The sequence below is a fragment of the Protopterus annectens genome, chromosome 17.part0, assembly GCF_019279795.1.
Source record: "Protopterus annectens isolate FY-2018-M chromosome 17.part0, PAN1.0, whole genome shotgun sequence".
Classification (NCBI taxonomy): domain Eukaryota; kingdom Metazoa; phylum Chordata; order Ceratodontiformes; family Protopteridae; genus Protopterus; species Protopterus annectens.
The window spans coordinates 582,078,535-582,098,239 of NC_056751.1; the positions used below are offsets into that span (position 1 = coordinate 582,078,535).

Sequence of the window (19,705 nt, forward strand, 5' to 3'; positions counted from 1 at the left end):
TATCCATTTTATCACTTACAACATCCATAGGGAAAGTAGCATAAAGTTCGTCTTGCAAATTATTGAGTTCGGCTGCTAATTCTCTTTCTTGTGGTAGGAAAAATATCTATCAGCAAATGCATATAGTTGTAACTGAGCTGTAAATTCAGTTGCTGCCATTTCTTTAACAATTCAGGGAACTGATCACTGTAAGTGGGCATAGTTAACCCTCAGTCCTCTCTGTACTATCTTGTACCTTAAAGACGCTTCCATGTGAAATCTCTGCCACTGGAGTCTTATAAATTTGTAAAATTTATTCTTAATGTTTCTGTATTTATCTAGAAAGGCCATACCTGTCTCCTCACTTACTTCAGCTGTATAGCCTCCTGAAAATATTGGATTATGCACCCGAAGATTACTTTCCATAGTAAGGATATGATTTAGCCGTTCTTTCTGTGTTTGGCTAACTGTACCATGTCCAGACAAATGGTTTGGTTACACATCATAGCCCTATGCCATGTCTCAGACTCTCTCTCAAAAATGCAAATGAACAACAAAAACAGAGTGAGTACTGAGTAAACTCGAGCAACAACACCAGCATAAATATCAGAAAAAGAGAAATTGCAGTTCCACAACAAGAGTATAACACTTTAATAAATAAAATAACTAAAGTGAGCGCTTTCACGATCTGCACAGATAGCTTCCTCAGACTGTTACAAAATGACTCAACTACAGTATATTATATACAAAAAGAACATTGATCTTTAACACATTAAAAGCAATTAGTAAATCTTGTTAAACTAAGGGCATGTCAATATAGTATGAATAAAACACAAGTGTTTAAAAAGCTTTCAATGCTTCGATGCCCGTGCTTTGAGGAAGGGTTTGAGGGACACTAAATCATTAATGCCTGAGGGTTTATCTGCATTCAGTTTAATTATCCATTTTTGTTCTAGTTCTTCTGTCCTATTAATCAAATATCCCCCTCTTGGTCCTTCATTAATAACTTCTAACACAAAAATTTAAAAACATGATGTATACCTTCCTTCTCAACATGTTTAGCAAGGGCATTGGTTTCTTTAACAGCTATAATATCTTTCATGTGTTCTAATACATGTTCTTTCAACATCCTATTTGTTTTACCTATATAATAAACTTTACATATTTGACAAAAACTAAAATATACAATGTTTTTAGTTCTACAATCTGCATAGCAACTTACATCTATTTTAAATTTTTTCTCAGGATGAACAAAGATAGTACATGAAAAAATATATCTACAGGCTGTGCATCTTCTACATGGATATGTGGATATACTAATTGCTTTTAATGTGTTAATGATCAATGTTCTTTTTGTATATAATGTACTGTAGTTGTGTCATTTTGTAACAGTCTGAAGAAGCAATCTGGGCAGATTGTGAAAGCGCTCTCTTTTGTTATTTTATTTATTAAAATGTTATACTCTTGTCATGGAACTCTGCAACTTCTCTACGTCAGCATATGAGCCTGGTAGTTCAGGATTCTGAAGGCTAGACAAGATGAAGAAGAAGGCTTTACCATCCTTGTCTGCAGGTGAAGGATTAGCATTGACCAAAACCTTATTTGCAGATGCCCTGAGATGAGAAAACAAACACTTGCTAGACTTAGCATCTTTGTAAGTTCTATCTGCCTTTTTATGGACTAAAGATTAACTATAACAGTTATTGCAGGCAGCATCATCAACCCCCCCCCAGGTTGGTATAAAAGTGGGAATATGTATAGTATGTGCCAAATCCACTTGTAACATATCATAGTATCTCCTTAACTCATTAAAGCCTAGTGATGCCTCCAGGTATTTGTTTAGTTACACCCAACTGATAATATTGCTTGTTCATATTTACATTAAAAATTTCAAAACCACGCTGCTGTTATTGAAAGATTTCATCCTAAAGGCTACATGATGGGTAATACAACTGTGCTAATACTTGACCTCTGTCTAGTGCAGGAAAATAGGTATTAATTTTTGTTCATAGTGTATTTATGTTGTCATCAATATTATATTTCTCAAAGTCTCAACAACCAAGTGGCACAAACAGAACTGATTGGCCTCATATAAAAGCTTTAAGCTGGATGAACAAAATGTTGCTAACAGAAGTCTGTGACTTGAGTGGTTGCTATGATATTAAGTTGTTTACAAAATATTACAAGCCAAATAATAGTTACTGTGTTTACTGTGACTTATAAAACCCAGTTCAAGACCTAGAACCTAAAGAACACTTCTACTGTAAAAAACAGGCTGTGCTGAAGAAACATTTAGTAAAGTACAGCTGTATGAGGTGAACCTAACATAACATTAGATGTTTGAATAATCACTGCTGCAGTTGCCTTGGCTATAAGAGTTATACCCTGCCAAGGATACAACAGTCAGCCAATCAGCTTCCAAAGCTTCAGGGCACCTTCCATGCACCCAGACTGTCAAGCAGCTCGAGAAAAGCTGACTAAAAGACAAAAGTTTGAGCATGAAGCCCTTTAGATCTTTCCTACCAGCAGAGAGAGAGAGAGAGAGAGAGAGAGAGAGAGAGAGAGAGAGAGGCTGAGCCCTGAAAGGACAATGCTAGGAATGACAAAAAATACTTGGACACACCATGACTTAAAAACACACCAAAAAACAAGGAGGGTGGACGGAGGGAGTGGCTACTGCAGCAGTGACCATTCAAACATCTACTGTTATGGTAAGTTAAACTTACACAACTTAATATTGATCACTGGTGCAGTAGTCATAGCTATATGGGTAGACTACCATAGCTAACTATATTTGGGAAGAGGAATGAGAAGGGCCAGGACCCCCGGGAGAATGGTCCTAGCAAAACATGATCTAGACCTAGAGATGGAATAAAGCTTCTAGTGCTTTGTAAAAAAATGTACAGAGGACCAAGAAGCAGTGTCTAGAATACTTCTAGAATCCAACCCTTTCCAAAAAGCTATAAATGGTAGACATACCACTCAACCTCTTAGCACAATAAAGCTGGACAAAGCCCAAAATGGGGGGACAAAGGTCCAAAAATAGGGATATATTTTTAAATATTTTCTTATAAATTAAAAAAAAAAATGATAGAGTAACAGGGTTTGTTTTAACATACATTTTCTGAAAGATATAAAGTCTGAAACTCAAGTGTATGTTATTATTTAATGACTTCAGTACTCACATCATCCCAGTGATTTGCCAGAAAACCACAAATTTTATGAGGAACAGACTGAAAATATGAGCCAAAAATCTGGACATTCTGTGAAAATCTCCACAGTTGAGAGGTATTAGGGTAGAGTAGGCCTTGAACCTGCCTGGAATAGATTTGTCATGGTGGGTATAACAAAAGGTATTAGCTTTAAATAACCATTTGGAAATAGTTTGTTTTGACATAAGTTGTTCCTTTTTCTTAACTTCACAAGAAATGAACAATTGATCTGAAGATCTGAAAGACTGTTATGCCAAGCTAGAACCTGAGTTGTCTGTGGACATCCAAGGTATGGAGTATCCTTTCTCCCTCATTTTAAGTTCAGGAAAGAAAATTGGGAGATGGCTTACAGTAAACTTAGATTCCACTTTAGGCATAAAAAAGGATTAGTTCCCAAAGGAACCCTGTCCCTATGGAAAATGAGGTAGGGTTGACTCACCATGACAGCTTGCAACTCAGATACCCTTTTTGCAGAGGTCAGAGCAATCAGCAAAACTGTTTTCCATCATGTTAAGAACCTCAAATCAGCCAGATTAGCTAGTTCAAATGGGAAAAGTGTTAGCTTCTCTAACACAAAATTGAGATACCAAGGAGGGGCTTCTGGTTTACGTAGTGGCCTCTTATGCAAAATCCCTTTCAAGAACATTTTGTCATGGGACTGCCTTGAAATAGAAAGATCCATGGGTAGATATGCTGAAATTGCTAATAAATAAGCTACGATAGAGGAATAAGAAAGGCCATAGGTTAGTAACTCATGCAAATACTGAAAAAACAGAGAACAACTAGCCCTGGATGGGTGCTGGTTATGTTGTTGGCAACAACTAAAAAACTTTTCCATTTGCTAATATATGATTTTCCATTAGCAGAATTTATCGCCTTCATTAGTACCTGATGCACACCCTCAGAAAACAGGTGTCTAAAAGGAATTAAGACCCTATCATCCAGGCAGTCAATTGAAGATGATTGATGTCAGGGTGTATCAAATACTCCTGTTCTTGTGTGAGTAGATAAATTCTCTGAGGAAGCTTGCGGTAATTGCCTCTTGCCATTTCCAAAAGAAGGGAGAACCATGGTTGCCTGGGCCAGAAGGAAGTCACCACAATGATCCTAGGGATTCCTTCTGAATCTTTAGAAGTATCCTGGATATTAAGGCAAACAGGAACACTCCTGTCCAAAGAAAAGAAAAGGCATCTGTCATCTAGGCCTTCTTGCATGGAGTTCTGGAGCAGAATTTTTCTAGTTGATTGTTCAGAGAGGAGGCAAAGAGGTCTACTTGAGAATCTCCCCACAGATGAATCAAATCTTAGGAGACTCCCTGATCTAGTTTCCATTCATTAGTGTCTGCCCTGGTCCTGCTCAGCTTGTCTGCCACATAATTTTGCTCAGACAAAATGCAGGATGCTTGTAGAATGAGATTGTGCTACATCCTAAGCTAAAATGGTTAGCCTGCAAAGGGGGTACAAACTGCTTCTCCCTTGACTGTTGACATACCACATGACTATGGTACTGTCTGTAACCACATGAAGAGGTCCCAGTGACCAAAGATGGTTCAGAAAGTTGAGTTCCTTGAGCAGGAAAAGCATCTTCTTGATATTTATGTGCTTGCATCTGTCCTTGGTGTCCCATATCCCCTGCACTTTTATCCGTCCCAAAACTGCTCCCCAAGCAAATTCAAAGTGTCTGTGATGACTGACTGCTTTGGAGCAGGGATGGGGAAAGGGAGACTTGGAATTAAGGATATCTGTGCTCCAGTAAAAGATTTCTCTTCTGACAAACCCCAATACTGGGAACTGAAAAGATCAAGGGTGTGGATGCTGGGACCAAAGAGATTTCTGATACCACTGTATCTTTCTCATGTGGAATATTGCCAATGATATCATGAAAATCATAGATGCCATGAGACCCAAAATTCCTTCACAGTGACTGAAGTCTGACTGTAAAACCTTAGAAATAGATCTAGATAAAGATCTATTTTTTTTCCTGTGGAAGAAAAGCTCTTTGAACTGAAGTTGTCTAGTTGACATGCCAGGAACACAATCCTGTGTGAGGGAGTCAAGAAATTAATGTTCTCTTGGAATCCCAGCTTGTGCAACAGATCTCTCACCCAAGACAGAGACTCCTGACATTTTGAAAAACACCAAACAAAGATAAGCAAATTGTCTTAATATGGAAAAATGTGGATATCCTATTGCCTGCAATGAGCTATAATTGGAGTCTGACACTTTGTGAACACTCTTAGTGCAGTGAATAGTACAAAGGGTAAGGCAGAGAACTAATAATGTTATCCAGACACACAAATCCTTAAGAAATGTCTAACGTCTGGATGAATAGGGATGTGATGATAAGCATGTTTTAAGTCTAGTGTACCAGGAAACTCAAAATAGGAAGAAAAGATAACAGCTTGTGAAGTGACATCATTTTGAATTTGGGCACTACCATAAACAGGTTTAGGAAAGAAAGATCCAGAACTGGTCTCCAAATATTTTCTTTTCTTTTTTTCTTTTGGTACTAAAAACATCACTGAATAAAACCTCTTCCCCACCTGGGAAGGAGGAACTGGTTCTATCACTCCTAGGGACAGCATATGATGAACAGGAGGAAAAAGAAGAGTCTGATCTGCAGAATGAGGAATGAGCCCTGGAAGGGAGGAATCTCCTGCCACTGCCATCTGTACCCCGTTGAAGGATTTTCAGAATCAATTTGTCTGAAACAATCTGCTGCCAGAGAGGAGAAAATATGGACATTCAGACTTTCTGGAGGAGAACGGGGATCAGGGTGGGAGAGGGTCAGAAGGTTTCTTGAAGGACTTGTTGGACTACTTGGTTTTGGGAGGATTGAGGCTTTTTTTTACCCCCTCGCCATTTCTTCTTAAAAATCTGTTTACCTAAATTCTGTTGATTCTCTTTAATCATATTTTTTTGCTGGCAAAATTGGATGAGGAGAAAGAAAATCCCTTGGACAACTTAGAAAAGGAGGGGTGAACAATCTTATAGATTCTCTGGCTCATCTTACCCCTTTCATCACACGATTTAATCATGTCTGTAGCATGGAGTGCAAACATTAAATCTCTATCTAAGGGAGAATTTAAAATCTCATTTTTTTTAATTATAAGGGAGGTTCTGATAATGCAGCCAAGTAAACCTCCTTAAAACAGTACCAGTGGCCAGAGCCCTGGAAGAAGTATCAACAGAATCATACGCACACTGCAAACAACGAGCAGTGACCCATGCAATAAAAGAAACTAAGTTATTTAAAGCTTTTATTCTTCACAAGAAGAAACCGTATATAAAATATTACTCATACTTTCGTAATATGTTATAATAAAATTTAACATACGAGTCTGACAATTTAAAAATCTGAAAGTCAAAGTTGCAGAAGTATACAGTTTTTTCCCGTACATATCAATACATTTTCCCATCCATATTGAAACAGTAGAATGGAATTAACTAGGTGCTTAGCAGTACTACTGTGTCAAGTTTGGGAGTAGTGGATAAACGTTTAAAAGACTGAGGAAATGTATACATCCTATCTGCCTTTTTAGCTTTTTTACAGTTGGCTCTCTATCAGGAAATTGCAAGCAGTAAGACACACATCCTCTAAAGCAGACACTACAGGAGGAATGAGTGTAGGTTCTAGAAAATCTTTTGTAACAACTAACAGTATTTTCTTAAAGACTGAGAAACTTTGGTGTTCTCCTGCTGAAAACACTGACATTCTAGCAACAGTCTTAGAGAAAGAGAACCCACCATAGGAAGAATCAGAAACTGATTTCTCCTCAGAGTCTGAATCAGAAATCTGAGGACAAATTTCTGAATCTATCCTTGCATCTTCCTGTTCAGATTCAAAATCTTGCATCTCTTTGGGAAAAGAGTCATCCCTCTTTCTTTTACCAGAAACTACTACAGAAGAAGGATCAAGAGCCTGCATTAAACCTTGAGCCAGTCCCAGTAAACTACTCATATCTACATAAATTTGGGGTGGGTGGATTCATGTCTGGTTTTCTGTTTCTTTTTGACAGGAAAAATGGAGGCAACCACGTTACTAACTTCAGCTGCTACTTCCCCAGGGAAAGGCATACTGTTCTGACATAACAGGGAGACCTCCCATGTTCCCTCTCCTAGGATCAACAAGAGTGGCTCTCCCTTGCCTACTGAGGGACCTCCACCAGCCGCAGAGGACATGGTTAATCCCCTAGTCCATACTGGCTGTAGGTGCTACACCAGAGGGATTTGGGGTAAAAGATGAGTGCTCTGAGGTACAACAAATGGCCACAGCAGAGTCATCCACCTGTGGCTTAGGCAAAATGCTAGCTTGTTGTGGTGGCAAAGGCTATTTGCTTAACTTTTTTTTGTGAATGGAAGAAGGACCAATTATGGAATCGACAATCTGTTACACGGACAAGTCAAAAATGGTGGCTTTTCCCCAGGAAGACAAGCAGTAAAAAGCACTTACAAACATTATGGCAACCTCCTCAATGGAAATATTAAACAATTTCTTCACAGCAAATATGTTATTAGTGAGTTTACACTACTTTAAAACTGACCAAAAAAAAAAAAACCGAGTGCTCTATTTAAAAGTATGTTACAGTCTTGAGACAGTCCATTAAAATATAATATTCCTAGCTTTAAAATAACTTTCCTGAAGAGGAAAGTAATAAAACATTACTAAATGTAAAATAAATTAAGTTTTTTTTCCCAAAGGGAACTTGTCTGCCCAGCAAAGGAAAGCACAAGCTGACTGTAGATCCTCAAAAGCCTCAAAGGAGGGTACTCTTCGGTGGCAATAAAGCTCTGAAGGACTTCATGCCCAAATTTGTCTTTTAGTCGGCTCATCTTAAGCTGCTTGACAGTTTGAGCACACAGAAGGTGCTCTGAAATTTTGGAAGATGGCTGGCTGTTATATACTTGCAGGATCTAACCCATATAGCTAAGGCTAGTGCAGCAATGATCAATATGAAGAACATCTTCTGTGGTTCCAGAGATATGAACACTTTCTTAAAATGTAAGAATGTAACTGGATTTTATCAAAAGGTTCTGCCTTTTAGAAGTTAGAGTGCAGACGTTCAAAGCTCCATAGAAGGGAATGTGGGGGCATCCATTTGTTCTCACAAAAATACATTATTCATCCTCAACACAGTCTCTGAAAATGAAAACTCCTCTACAGGAGAAACAGAAGAAACACTATTCTCAGAATCTGAGTGAAGTGCTTGTGAGGAAAATGCTGAAGAAGTCCTGTCCTTGTTGTTATCAGAACCTTATGATACCACACATTGACGTTTTATGGAATTAAGAGTTACGGCTACATTTGCTTGTTATTCCACAGGACTCAAAGCCTATAATAAATCTTTAGCTAAGGTAAGTAATTCATCTTTATTAATAGACACACTGTTTTTAAATGAAATATGTATAATCTTCTGTTTCTTTTTTTTCCCTACAGACATGCCTAGAAGGAGATAGGCTGAAGGATGCCACTTTAACCTGCAAAATGACTTTTTCTCTGGCCACCCTGGGCCTGCGCACCCAGAGAATAATTTTTTTCCTTGCTCTGAATGGACACTGGATCAGCCACTGGATACATGGTACTGATAAAGTCTCATATTAAAAGATAAAAGCATTTAACCTAAAAGAGCTATTAAATGAGTTTCTTGGGACACTGCTTAACATATTTCTTGCTAGTTATAAATTTATTTTAGTACATTTTATGAACTCTTTGACTATGTTCATATTGTTTAAAAAATGTGTGTTGATGCAAAATCTGTTGTTCTATTAACTTTTTTAAGTGAATTGGAGCAATATTAAAAAAAATCTTGATTTTGATCCTTTGCCACTCTGATAAATTTGTATTTGTTCAGATTTCTTAAGTAAAGAAGTTGACAGTTAAACTGCTGTCTGTTTCAGAGCACTAAGTGTTTTACAGGCTTGCAAATACATCGTGCTTCTACAATTTTTTTCCTGTAACTATTAGTACATGGGACAGATGAAGTTGCATGGACTACAAACAATTATGATATGATAGCCAGACATAGCCCTTGTTATTTGTTCTTGTCATGTATATCAAGATCCACTTTTTGAGCCTCACTTTCAGGGTGAATTTCTTGACATCCATGTCTTGAACACATAATAAGTGAGTTATGATTACAGACCCAGTCATAATCATTTATATTATACACTGCTGTCTTAAATACCACAGTCTGTGGGTATTTTTATGATAGTTTGCACAAGGCCTCTCATGACAATTTAATGCGCTGAAACTTAGTTACTTATTTATGTAAATATACATAACTTATTTTTTCTCTTATGCAGATGAGAAGACACATGCAGTACCACAACATATTCACTGCAGCACTGTTAAGTGTGAACAGTACTTATCCAAGGTGCTTTTGCTCTGTATATACAAAGGGTCTATATTACATTGTCGAAAGCAGACAATATCGAATCTGATATTGTCGACACGACAATAGCGAACGCTGAGAATATCAAATGTGTAAATGGAAATCTCCGTAAGGGGAGATTTCCATTTACTTCAATGTAGTGCGGTCTCAGAGTTGCTATATATAAATAGCGGAAGGTGTGAGGGGGGCTCACCCCCCCCCGCCTACACCCTTTAGTTTTTCTTTTTTAATTTATTTTTATGAACATTCAATGTTTTAATAGTTCAATCAATAAATGTCGACCTTTAGTGAATAGAAATATTAAACATTTGATGCTCTGATATAGACCCATGTACAAAGACTACTTACCCAAGGTATTTTGGATTATCTAGATTCTCCAGGGCCTCCAGCATTGCCTTCAGTCCCGAATCTCCTTCTTCATTACACCTAAGTTTGAAGAGACAGGAGACAAAGAACATTTATATCAGTACCTTGTGTAAGTTATTTATTTATTGTTTATTCATTTATTAACTAGATTTGGACTTGTCTTGTTTCACTAATAACATTTCAGCACTGCTACCTATGCATGGATAGGAACAAACATGTAAACCATTCCTTTTTACCAGCTGCTTAAATTCACTGTATATGGAAAAATAGAAGTATGAAAAGGTAAAGGTACAAATTTTACAAAGCCAGATTATATACAGGGAGACCAATTTCTTCATACTAAAACAGAGGTGAACATAATGCTAAAACAAGAGTAAGACCTAGGAGACAGGTGTTATGTAGCACCTGTTATAACTCCAGATTCTCCAGCGAGATGGATATTCAAGTGCACTCTTTTATATGTGTCTCCTACAGATATTTACAGGTTATTAGCTTGCGGATGACTGACTCACTGCTACTTGCTTGAAATGGTAAATGCCATACTTGATACTAGGTCAGTCCTATTAACAGTATACATAGCCTGCCTAGAACCCTACCTAACTCTAGGTCTAAAACTCCCACATGGGCTTTAATCCTAACCTCAGACCTCACTCACTAACCATAAAACTCGGAGTCACTCCATAACTCTAATCTCAAACCCTATACCCTAATTATAACCCCCACTTGATCTCTAAACCTAAACCTACCTGTCATTCCTTTTTCCTAAAAATTGCTCTTACTTTCTAATCCTATTTCCAGACTCTCTTCTGTAAACCTTAATTCCCTGACTGCTCCATAAATTTAAACCTTGCTATCACTCCTGAACCTTAAAGCTACTTCTTGCATGCTAATCCTAACACCTAACCCTACTCCCTAACACTAACTCTCCTAGGTACCACTACACATTTTCCCAAACCCTATTCCCTAACCATAAATTCCCAGTTGCTCCTTAAACCTGATCCCAAAACCCACTCATCTAATTTACCTGATCACTCCCTAATCCTTATCCCAAACCTCACTCCCTGACCCTAACCCTAAAACTCTCTGTCACTCCCTAATCCTAACCAGAAATCATTCAGTTGCCCCATAAACCTATCCATTAAACTTCTACTCTTCCCCACAACTAGCAAACTGAGCTCACTCAAACTCAGCTATGCATTCGACTGGTAGCCCAGCTCCTTCTCTGTGGCTCCTGCACCTTTCTTGAATTTGACTATGAGTTTGAGCAGAAGTCCATGCAAGCTGCCATACTGTAAAACTGCTGGCTAAGAGCAGACAGGGCTTGATCAGTTAAAGTCGACCCTGTTACTGGTGAATCTTTTTACTCAAATGGAAGTGGTTCATAGGTGTGTACTAGGCTAATGACCATTAATGTTTGTTTGATTTGCTGTTTTCTGCCAAACAGTTGGTGATCTCTGTCTGCATTTGATTTCTCCCACCCACCCTGTGCTTTTAAACTTGGTGGCTTTTGATTTGCCTGCTCATACTATAAATCTGATTTTGGACACTACTCCAGTCTCATCTCATCAGCTCATTCTACTGAGCACTGACAGATCAGCAGGGAAAGGCTCTCCCCCTTAGTCTCTTAAATTTGAATTAGCTTCTGTTTCCTACCTTCCCACTTACTAAAAAAATTGACTTCATTCAGCAGCTTTTACTGTATTTGCGTTTCTTTCTATATAATTTAGCTTTTTGCTGTGTGTTCTTAAAGTGTTCAGTTGCATTTAGTCTGCGGCATTTATTACTGCTCGTTAGTAGCCTTGATTACATTTTAGCTGTTATTCTAAACCTCTTAATTTTGATTTAAGCACTTGGGATCCAAACTGGTTATTTTACATTAAGAAGGATTGTGGTCTACACTCTTGTGGCAGCTCTCTTGTGGCAGGAGAGGGTAGTCTCCACCCTTTTGAGCTGGGAATTGCTGGTGAAAGCTTATTGTGCTTGTTATTCTAAGTGTCTGTTCTGGTTTAAGCACTTGGGCTCCAAACCAGTTATGTTACATTGGGAAGGTTTGTGGTCTGAACTCTTGTGGCATTATTGTGTAGACAGATTTTCATAACTACTAGAGCATCTAGTTTGCACATAGTTGAGGGTTGCTCAACAGGTTCCTTGTCTTATTGACTTATTCAATATTTAAATTTCCCTCTCTCCTACCTAGTAGATCAGTAACCATGGATATGCACTTCCTGACTCTCTCTCTCTCTCTATCTGTGGACAGTCTGGTTGAGATGGATATTCTGAGGCATTGTAGCAATTGTCTCATGCACATTGATAGCCCACTTATTCTTAATAAAAACAGATAAAGTATGTGAGAGGTGTAAATACACTTTAATGCTGGAGGCAAAACTGTCTCACACAACCAAACCTAATCCTATAGAGGCTGTCAGTGACACTTGCACCATGGCTACTGCACAGGATAAAGACGCTTTACATAAAACTACTTATGTTGAGGTACTTACAGATAGCCTTCCTAAAACGCTAGACCTCCTGCACAGAACAATCAAGAGGGTTAATTAATACTTCAGAGGATAAATATGAAGAACAAAATAGCTTCTCAGGCAAAGGACAACCACAAAACTTTCTTCACCTATTTCGTAACCTCAGAGGAAATACACAACAATGTGCAGCACTTACTGTAAATGGCATCATTCACACTGAACCAGAGGCCATTGCCAACCTTTTGGCTGACAGGTTCAGCTCAAATTTCTCCCCCCAACTCCCACCTGACAGTCCAAAGGAAATACTGCATACCACAATCACCTCAACCATTACTAGGGAACAGATCATTAATGCACTTTATAAGGCTGAAACATTACATCGATGGACCCCACTTAACCGCAGGATGTTTAATAAATAGCAAGAAACATGACCATTCTGGTCCACTTGAATAACTTTTCAACTGGAGCCTTCAGCCAGGTTTTGTGCCCAAGGAATGGAAGACTCTACAGTCATTCCCCAGCACAAATGAGGTCCAACCACTGATCCTGGTAACTACAGGCCCATAAGTCTTACCAGCCTCATATGTAAAGCCATGGAAAGAATCATCATAGACATAATAAATAAGGACATAGGTAACTTGCAAGTGTCGGGCCCATCACAGTTCAGCTTTCTATTAAATCTGATGGAAGTATTCGAGAGGGTCACCAAAGCAATGGATGAAGGTAAGACAGTACACACAGCTTACCTCAACCTGGCCAAGGCTTTTGATACACTACCCAACCAGACATTATAGACAAGCTCACTAATTTAGGTATAAATCCTTTTACCACCTGCTTGATAGCCAGCTGGCTCACTGATAAGACAAAGAGGGTCAAAATAGATGAAGCCACCTCCTCCAAGAGGCCAGACACTGTCCGAGTCCTCCAAGGCTCAGTAATGGGTCTACTCCTTTTTGGCATCTGTTTGTCTGAAATGGAAGCAAATGCTGAAGGTTTATGGTTCACTAAGTTAGCAGATGATTGCAAGTTTGGGGTTATCATCGAGTACCCTGCAGAGACCTAACATTCTTAAAGGAGGTCTATTTTTGACTAACAAATGATGCCAAAGCCATGATATTAAACTCAATGCTAAGAAATACATAACTGTACCCTTTGGGAAGTAAACCATCCCAGCTAATTACCATGTTGAAAATATGCCCCTAAGAGTCAACCCAGTGGTCAGGGATCTAGGTACACATGTAGACAGCACCCTTACCTTTGACCACCATTTGGCCACAGTGGTGAGGAAATCCTTATATGTTGTGCAACATATAAGTAAGGGCATAACATCTAGGTCCAATGGTGTCATTATTCCACTGTACTCTGCCCTTATCAGACCAATCATAGAGTACAATGCTTCCTTTGGTATGTAAATGACCAGGCATATGCAGCTACTAGAGCAATCTCAGAGGTTCCTTACAAAAAGAATACAAGGTGTAACTAAACTGCTTTATGCAGAGAACCTTAAAGTCCTTTCCCTTTGCTAAGTCTCCTACAGATTGCTGAGGCGTGATCTATGCCTGGCTTACAAGGCATCCGCAAACCTCACACTTATGAATCTCCTACACATTCATAAATCAAACAGTACCAGAAATACAAGGTCTAGGGATCTGAACTTTGTCTGTGACTAAAACAGGAACATGCTGGAGAGACAGATATGTGTCCCAGAGACAGTCTCCTATGAAACAGGTTTCCCTTCCATAAGAAGCCGAGTTTGTCTAGTACCCATTTAAGCACAACATAGACCAGTGGATGGGGAAATAGGAAATTTACATTGGGCCTGGCACTCATATCCCTTCTGGACAGCATAGCTTATAAGTGCCTGACAATCAATGCCCTGTTTGGATACAGGGCATCATTATTCTTTTGGGAAAATCTGGCTAGGATTAGAAAGGCCACCTGGGTTGTTAACCTATTAACTATATATGAATCTATTTGGCCCTTTTTAAGCCTAGTCATGCATCCCTAATCTCTGACAAGGTTCTTATACCCTTGATAAGTGTAGGCAAGGGCTTAGGAGATTAAACATTACAAGCGGGGGCCTGAGAGATGAACCATTTACAGGTTGCCTGTGTTCATTACTGACACAGGTGCCAAGTTACACTTTAATTGGGTTAAGAAGGAACTTGGCTTCATATAAATGGAGAGCCTGTTCAGAGGAAGGATAGTCTCTGGGATACATTACCTGTCTCTCCAGCAGGTCCTATTTATATCATGGGTAAGGTTTAAATCTTTAGAAAGGGTAATTCTGGTATTGTTTGTTTTGTGGATATGCAGAAGGTCCATCAGGGTGGGTTCAGACAATCCCTTGTATGTCAGACATAGATCTCCCCTCAAATGGCCTATAGAAGACAGAATACAGTTATAGAGCTTTGAGGCAGTGTATATAGGACATGTTACTTACGCCTTCTATTCTTTTAGTGAGGAACCTCTGTGAAAATTCCAGTTGTTGGATGTGCCTGGATAGGTACATACCAAAAGGAGCACTGTACTCAATAATAGGTCTGATGAATGCTGACTATAGCGGAACAATGACTTCCATGAATGTAGATGCTATACCTTTGTTTATAAGTTGCACAATAAAATTACTTCCTCACTACTGTACACACATGATGGTCAAAGTCTATGTGTATCCCCAAGTCCTTGACTACTGGTTTGACTCTTAGGGGTTTGTTGTCAGTATAATTACAAGGAGTGGATGACTTCTCAAAGGATACTCTTATGCATTTCTTGGCATTTATTTCATGGCTCTGACACGTTATTGTGTGTGTCAGCCCTTCCTGGTGAACATTAGTATCGTTGAGGGATTCTATGACCGCTTCTAATTTGTAGTCATCTGCAAATTTGGTCAGCCAGAGGCCCATAACATTGGTCTTGACTTCAGAGAAGTAAATGCCAAAAAGGAGCGGTTCCAGGACCAATCCTTGAGGGACTCCACTTGTGACTGGCCTCTTTGTAGAGGTGAACTCTTCAATTCTAACTTTTTGGGTCCTGTCTGTGACCTATCCACCAGGTGACATAAGGGTTTATACCTAACCTTTTGAGTTTATCAACAATGCCCAAGTGGGGCATTGTGAAAAATGCCTTGGCTGGGTCAAGATAGGCAGGGTGAACTGTTTTGCCCTCACCTATTGCTTTGGTGACTTTCTCATTAGAAGTCTACCAGGTGGAGTAGACATGACCTGCCTTTGACAAATCCACATTCGGTTGGGTCCGGTGTCTGGAAGTTTCTTATGTCATTATTGATCATTCCCATTGACAATTCTTTCCATGGCTTTGCATATGAGACTACTGAGACTGACTGGTCTGAAGTTTAAAGGGTTGGAGCTGGCCCACCTTTGTGCAGAGGGATGAGAGTTGCTGTTATCCATTCGTGAAGCACAAAGCCTGTTTGGAGGCTATAGTTAAATAGGGATTCCAGAGGGGTTGCTAGGTCATGTTTCATGACATTTATAAGTCATCCTGGGATATTGGTTGGGCCTACTGATGCAGTGTTCTTGGCCTTAGAGAGAGCATTAAGGACCTGTTCAATAGTGACAGTAGGGGAAATTATATTTGATGTTATTTCCTGAGGGTAGGTTAAGAGGGAGAAAGTTACAGCTAAATTTGTCTGCCAGTAGGTTTGCTATATCTTCTGGCTCAGTATAGGTGGCTCCATTAACAATAAGCTCTGCACACAATTGAGTATTGCCTTTGAGGTTGCGGACATAACTAAAGAATGCCTTGTCCTTGGCCTGGGAGGCCAAATTTACCTCAAATTTGGCTTTGATGCACTTATTTGTCCTGAAAGTTGTTTATTTAGTTTGATGAAAGGGCTTTTATCCTGTTGGGTACTACACCTTCTAATTTTTGCTAAGATTTTCTTCCTTCAGTAATATAGCCTACAGATGTTGTGAATCCCCCAGGGTGCCTTGTTTTCTGAGTTATTTCTGTACTTACTTATTCCTGATGAGTACAGCTACCTCTATGCAGCTATTAACTTGCTTGTATGGGTTTCTGTGAACAGTTTCACATAGGCAGCAGCGTTTTTAGGTTTTATGGGGGCTTGAAGTTTTGCCAAGTTATTACTTAATAGTAGGAAGTTAGCTTTAGAGTAATTCCTAAACATTCCTGGGTTAACAGGAGTTCTACGTTTTATTTTTACTTCAAATGAGACCTTTTTGTGGTCTGACCTTACCAGAGAGAACATTACACTCGGGGGTACAAAGGTGGGACTTACAGAAGGCCATCTAAAACTTGCTTTCCAAACTCTGATCTGCCTTGGACTAAATTCCAATCTGCAGTACTCTCAAAAAGCATGACATGACCTGGTTGCAGTTTCAGATGTATCCTGGAGAGAAAATGAAAGCGTTATTGAGATGAATCTTACAATAATACTTCCTCTTACTAGTAATTTATTTTCAAGTATCGGCTGTTCATATTTTTGGTTATCTAGTATAAATTTAAATTAATTTATTATGAGTGTTCATAGTATTTTAGATCAATGAAATATATTCTGCACTAGATTGTTCTAAACAGTCTTTTAAATGTGAGTTTAAAATGTGTATTTGAAACTTAATGGTAAAAATGTAGTATTTTAGATCAGTTTTACTTAGATTTTTATAAGTCAATCTAGAATATGTTTTGAGTTTTTACAGCTTGTCACTTTAAATAAGATTTGTGATGTCACCATGTTGTATGTCAGTGATTTGAGCTGCAGGGATATTTAACCTGCTGATCTTAGCTCTTTTTTTATCTGATGAAGTCTTTTAATTCTGTAGACGAAAGCGCTCATCACATTAAACGTTAAGCAAATGATAGTGGACTTACAGCTTGTTTTCTTTTGGACCATAGCTGTTTGTGTGTTTCTGCAGTTTGTTTTTTACTTTTTTGTGTTTATTAGTTTATGCTCAATACATGCTATGGCTGCTGAAGGAATGGCTGTTTCTCCACCATTATTTTCGCAACTGGATTTTCGAGAATTGCAAAGAACTGTTGTCAGTTTGACCCTATTGGTACAGCAGTTATCACAAAGACTGGATGCCTTATCAACTGCTGCTGGAGTTGTAACTCAAGGGGAAAACTTAAATTCAGTCCAGGAAGGTAATATGAACTCTACTGGTCCTGCAAGTGTGAGCAATGTTGCCTATGCTAATAGATCTGTTTCTTATTGTGCTAATGGTCCTGTGAGGTATCACCCTTTTCAGGGTGATGTGCCAGCTTTATAGGACTGGCTCCAGCATGATTTTGAATTTAATGTAGAACCAGTGGTTCATGGTTCTAATATCAGTGACAGGCTTAACAAATCTGAGTGCAAATTGTTAAAATTCAAAAATGCTTATTTAGTAGAGTCCATAACAGATAAGAGAAATCCTAAAGGGCTGACAGTTTGACATTTTCCTATTGACTTGCAGAAGAATTCTGCCTTACATTGGGACTTTCTTGCTCTTTACGATAAACAAAGCTGTGAGTATCTAGAACTTTTAATTAAACACAGTTTGAAACTTATTGAGGAATTAGCAGTTGAATTAAATATTCTTGACAATTTGATTATTCAAGATTTACAATATGAACAGTACAAGTATGAACGTGCCAGAATTTATACCAGCATTTAACAGACTGTGCAGTATTTAAAAATAACAAAAATTAATAAAATGGAAAGGGATAGTGTGGGTTATGAGAATGGGAAAGCATATCCCAATCCACCTGTATCTCAAGCTTGGGGAAGAAAGAAATTCTGGCACAATGATGAAAATCACCTCCCCTCCCCCTGCACATAATTCAACTAACTTGAATGCTGACTATATGTGAATACAGTTAACCCACTTGAGTATAAAAATGATAGATGGTAGAATGAAGAAACTTTTTCTGAAAATGACCACTCAGATTTTCCTCCCTTTCTCTGCTCATAAAGGATTAGGGAGAAAAATCAAATGAGCCATTGGGAGCATCAAAATTTTGGCTAAGTGTGTGGAATTAGAAGCAGCTGAGAGACTGAAGCATCTAGAGAGTGAGGAGAATGAGAAACTGCTATGCCTAGAAGCTAAGGAAAAAAGAAAGGCAGAGGCAGCATGAGAAGGAGATGCTGACTCTTCTCCAGAGTCACGGAGGTAATGGGAAAGGGAGTAACTGGACCCTAGAAGCACAAAATGTCAGTAAATGTCTTCCGCAGTTTAAGGAGGGGGATTATTTTTATAGTTTCATTCATATGTTTCAGAGGGTATGTAAACAGTATGAAGTTGACCAAGGGCTCTCGGTACGGTTCCTGACCCCCTTACTCAATGGTAAAGCTGTAACTATATTATCTAAAATGTCTGACGTTGCATGTTTTGAATATACTGCTGTTAAGAAATGCCTTTTAGAACTGTTTAAGCTAACACCTGAAATGTATAGGAAAAAAATTTGTGAGCATAGACGCAAGGCAGATGAAATTGTGTGTAAATATGTTGCTGAATTGAGCACTTATTTCTATAGGTGGGTGAGTGGATGTCAGGTCACCACTTTTGATGGTCTGGCAGACCTTTTGGTGAGGGAGAAAACCCTTAGTACTTTGCCTGATGACATGAGGATCTGGTTAGCTGATAGACAATGTGCTACTTTCGATGGGTTGGGGAAGAAGAGACCTATACTTGGCAAGCAGGGTAGCCCTGCTCAGGAAGGGGACCCCCAGTACTGCTCATGGGTCTAAAGGAACCCATGGTGGGCAGCACAGACTGCCACAACAGAATCTGCCAGTAGCATGGGAAGCCACTAGTCCAGTACATGTCCAGGAGCTAGGGTTAAATGTTTTGAATGCAACCAGTGGGGCCATGTGGCATACAGTTGTCCACGGAGGCAAGGTGGGGAACAAAAGGTGAGGGAGCCAGTAAGTGGGAAAGGCAAAATGCCAATAGTAGGTTGTCTTGGGACAACATGGGTACCAAACTACCACCAGAGGCTATATCCTATTGTAGTGAATGGCAAAGAGGCCATTGCCAAGAGAGATACAGCCTCTGATATAACCATTGTAAAGCCTGCAATGGTCACAGAGGAGCACTACTTGCCTGGGCAGTCTACTCCACTCAGGGCTTTAGGAGGGATCCCATTCCAAATATCTTTGGCTAGGGTTCACCTTGACTGGGAGGGTGGAAAAGGAAGCCAGCAAGTAGGTGTGTTTGAGGCTATACCTGGAGATGTCCTGATAGGGAATGATTTTGATAGTGCAGTACCCTGTGCTTGTGCAGTTACACACAGTCAGGCTTGGAGACAAGCAGGTAAGTCTG

At 39.1% G+C, this 19,705-nt stretch overlaps 1 protein-coding gene across 1 annotated transcript in view; it reads right to left on the bottom strand.

Moving 5' to 3' along the window:
* LOC122791693 (NACHT, LRR and PYD domains-containing protein 3-like) overlaps window positions 1-19,705 on the bottom strand; it is a 504,613-nt gene that overhangs the window by 220,274 nt on the left and 264,634 nt on the right. Inside the window, exon 7 of the mRNA XM_044059586.1 lies at window positions 9,931-10,008. Within this exon, the coding sequence (XP_043915521.1) occupies window positions 9,931-10,008 (78 nt within the window). The remainder of the gene's footprint in view (window positions 1-9,930; window positions 10,009-19,705) is intronic.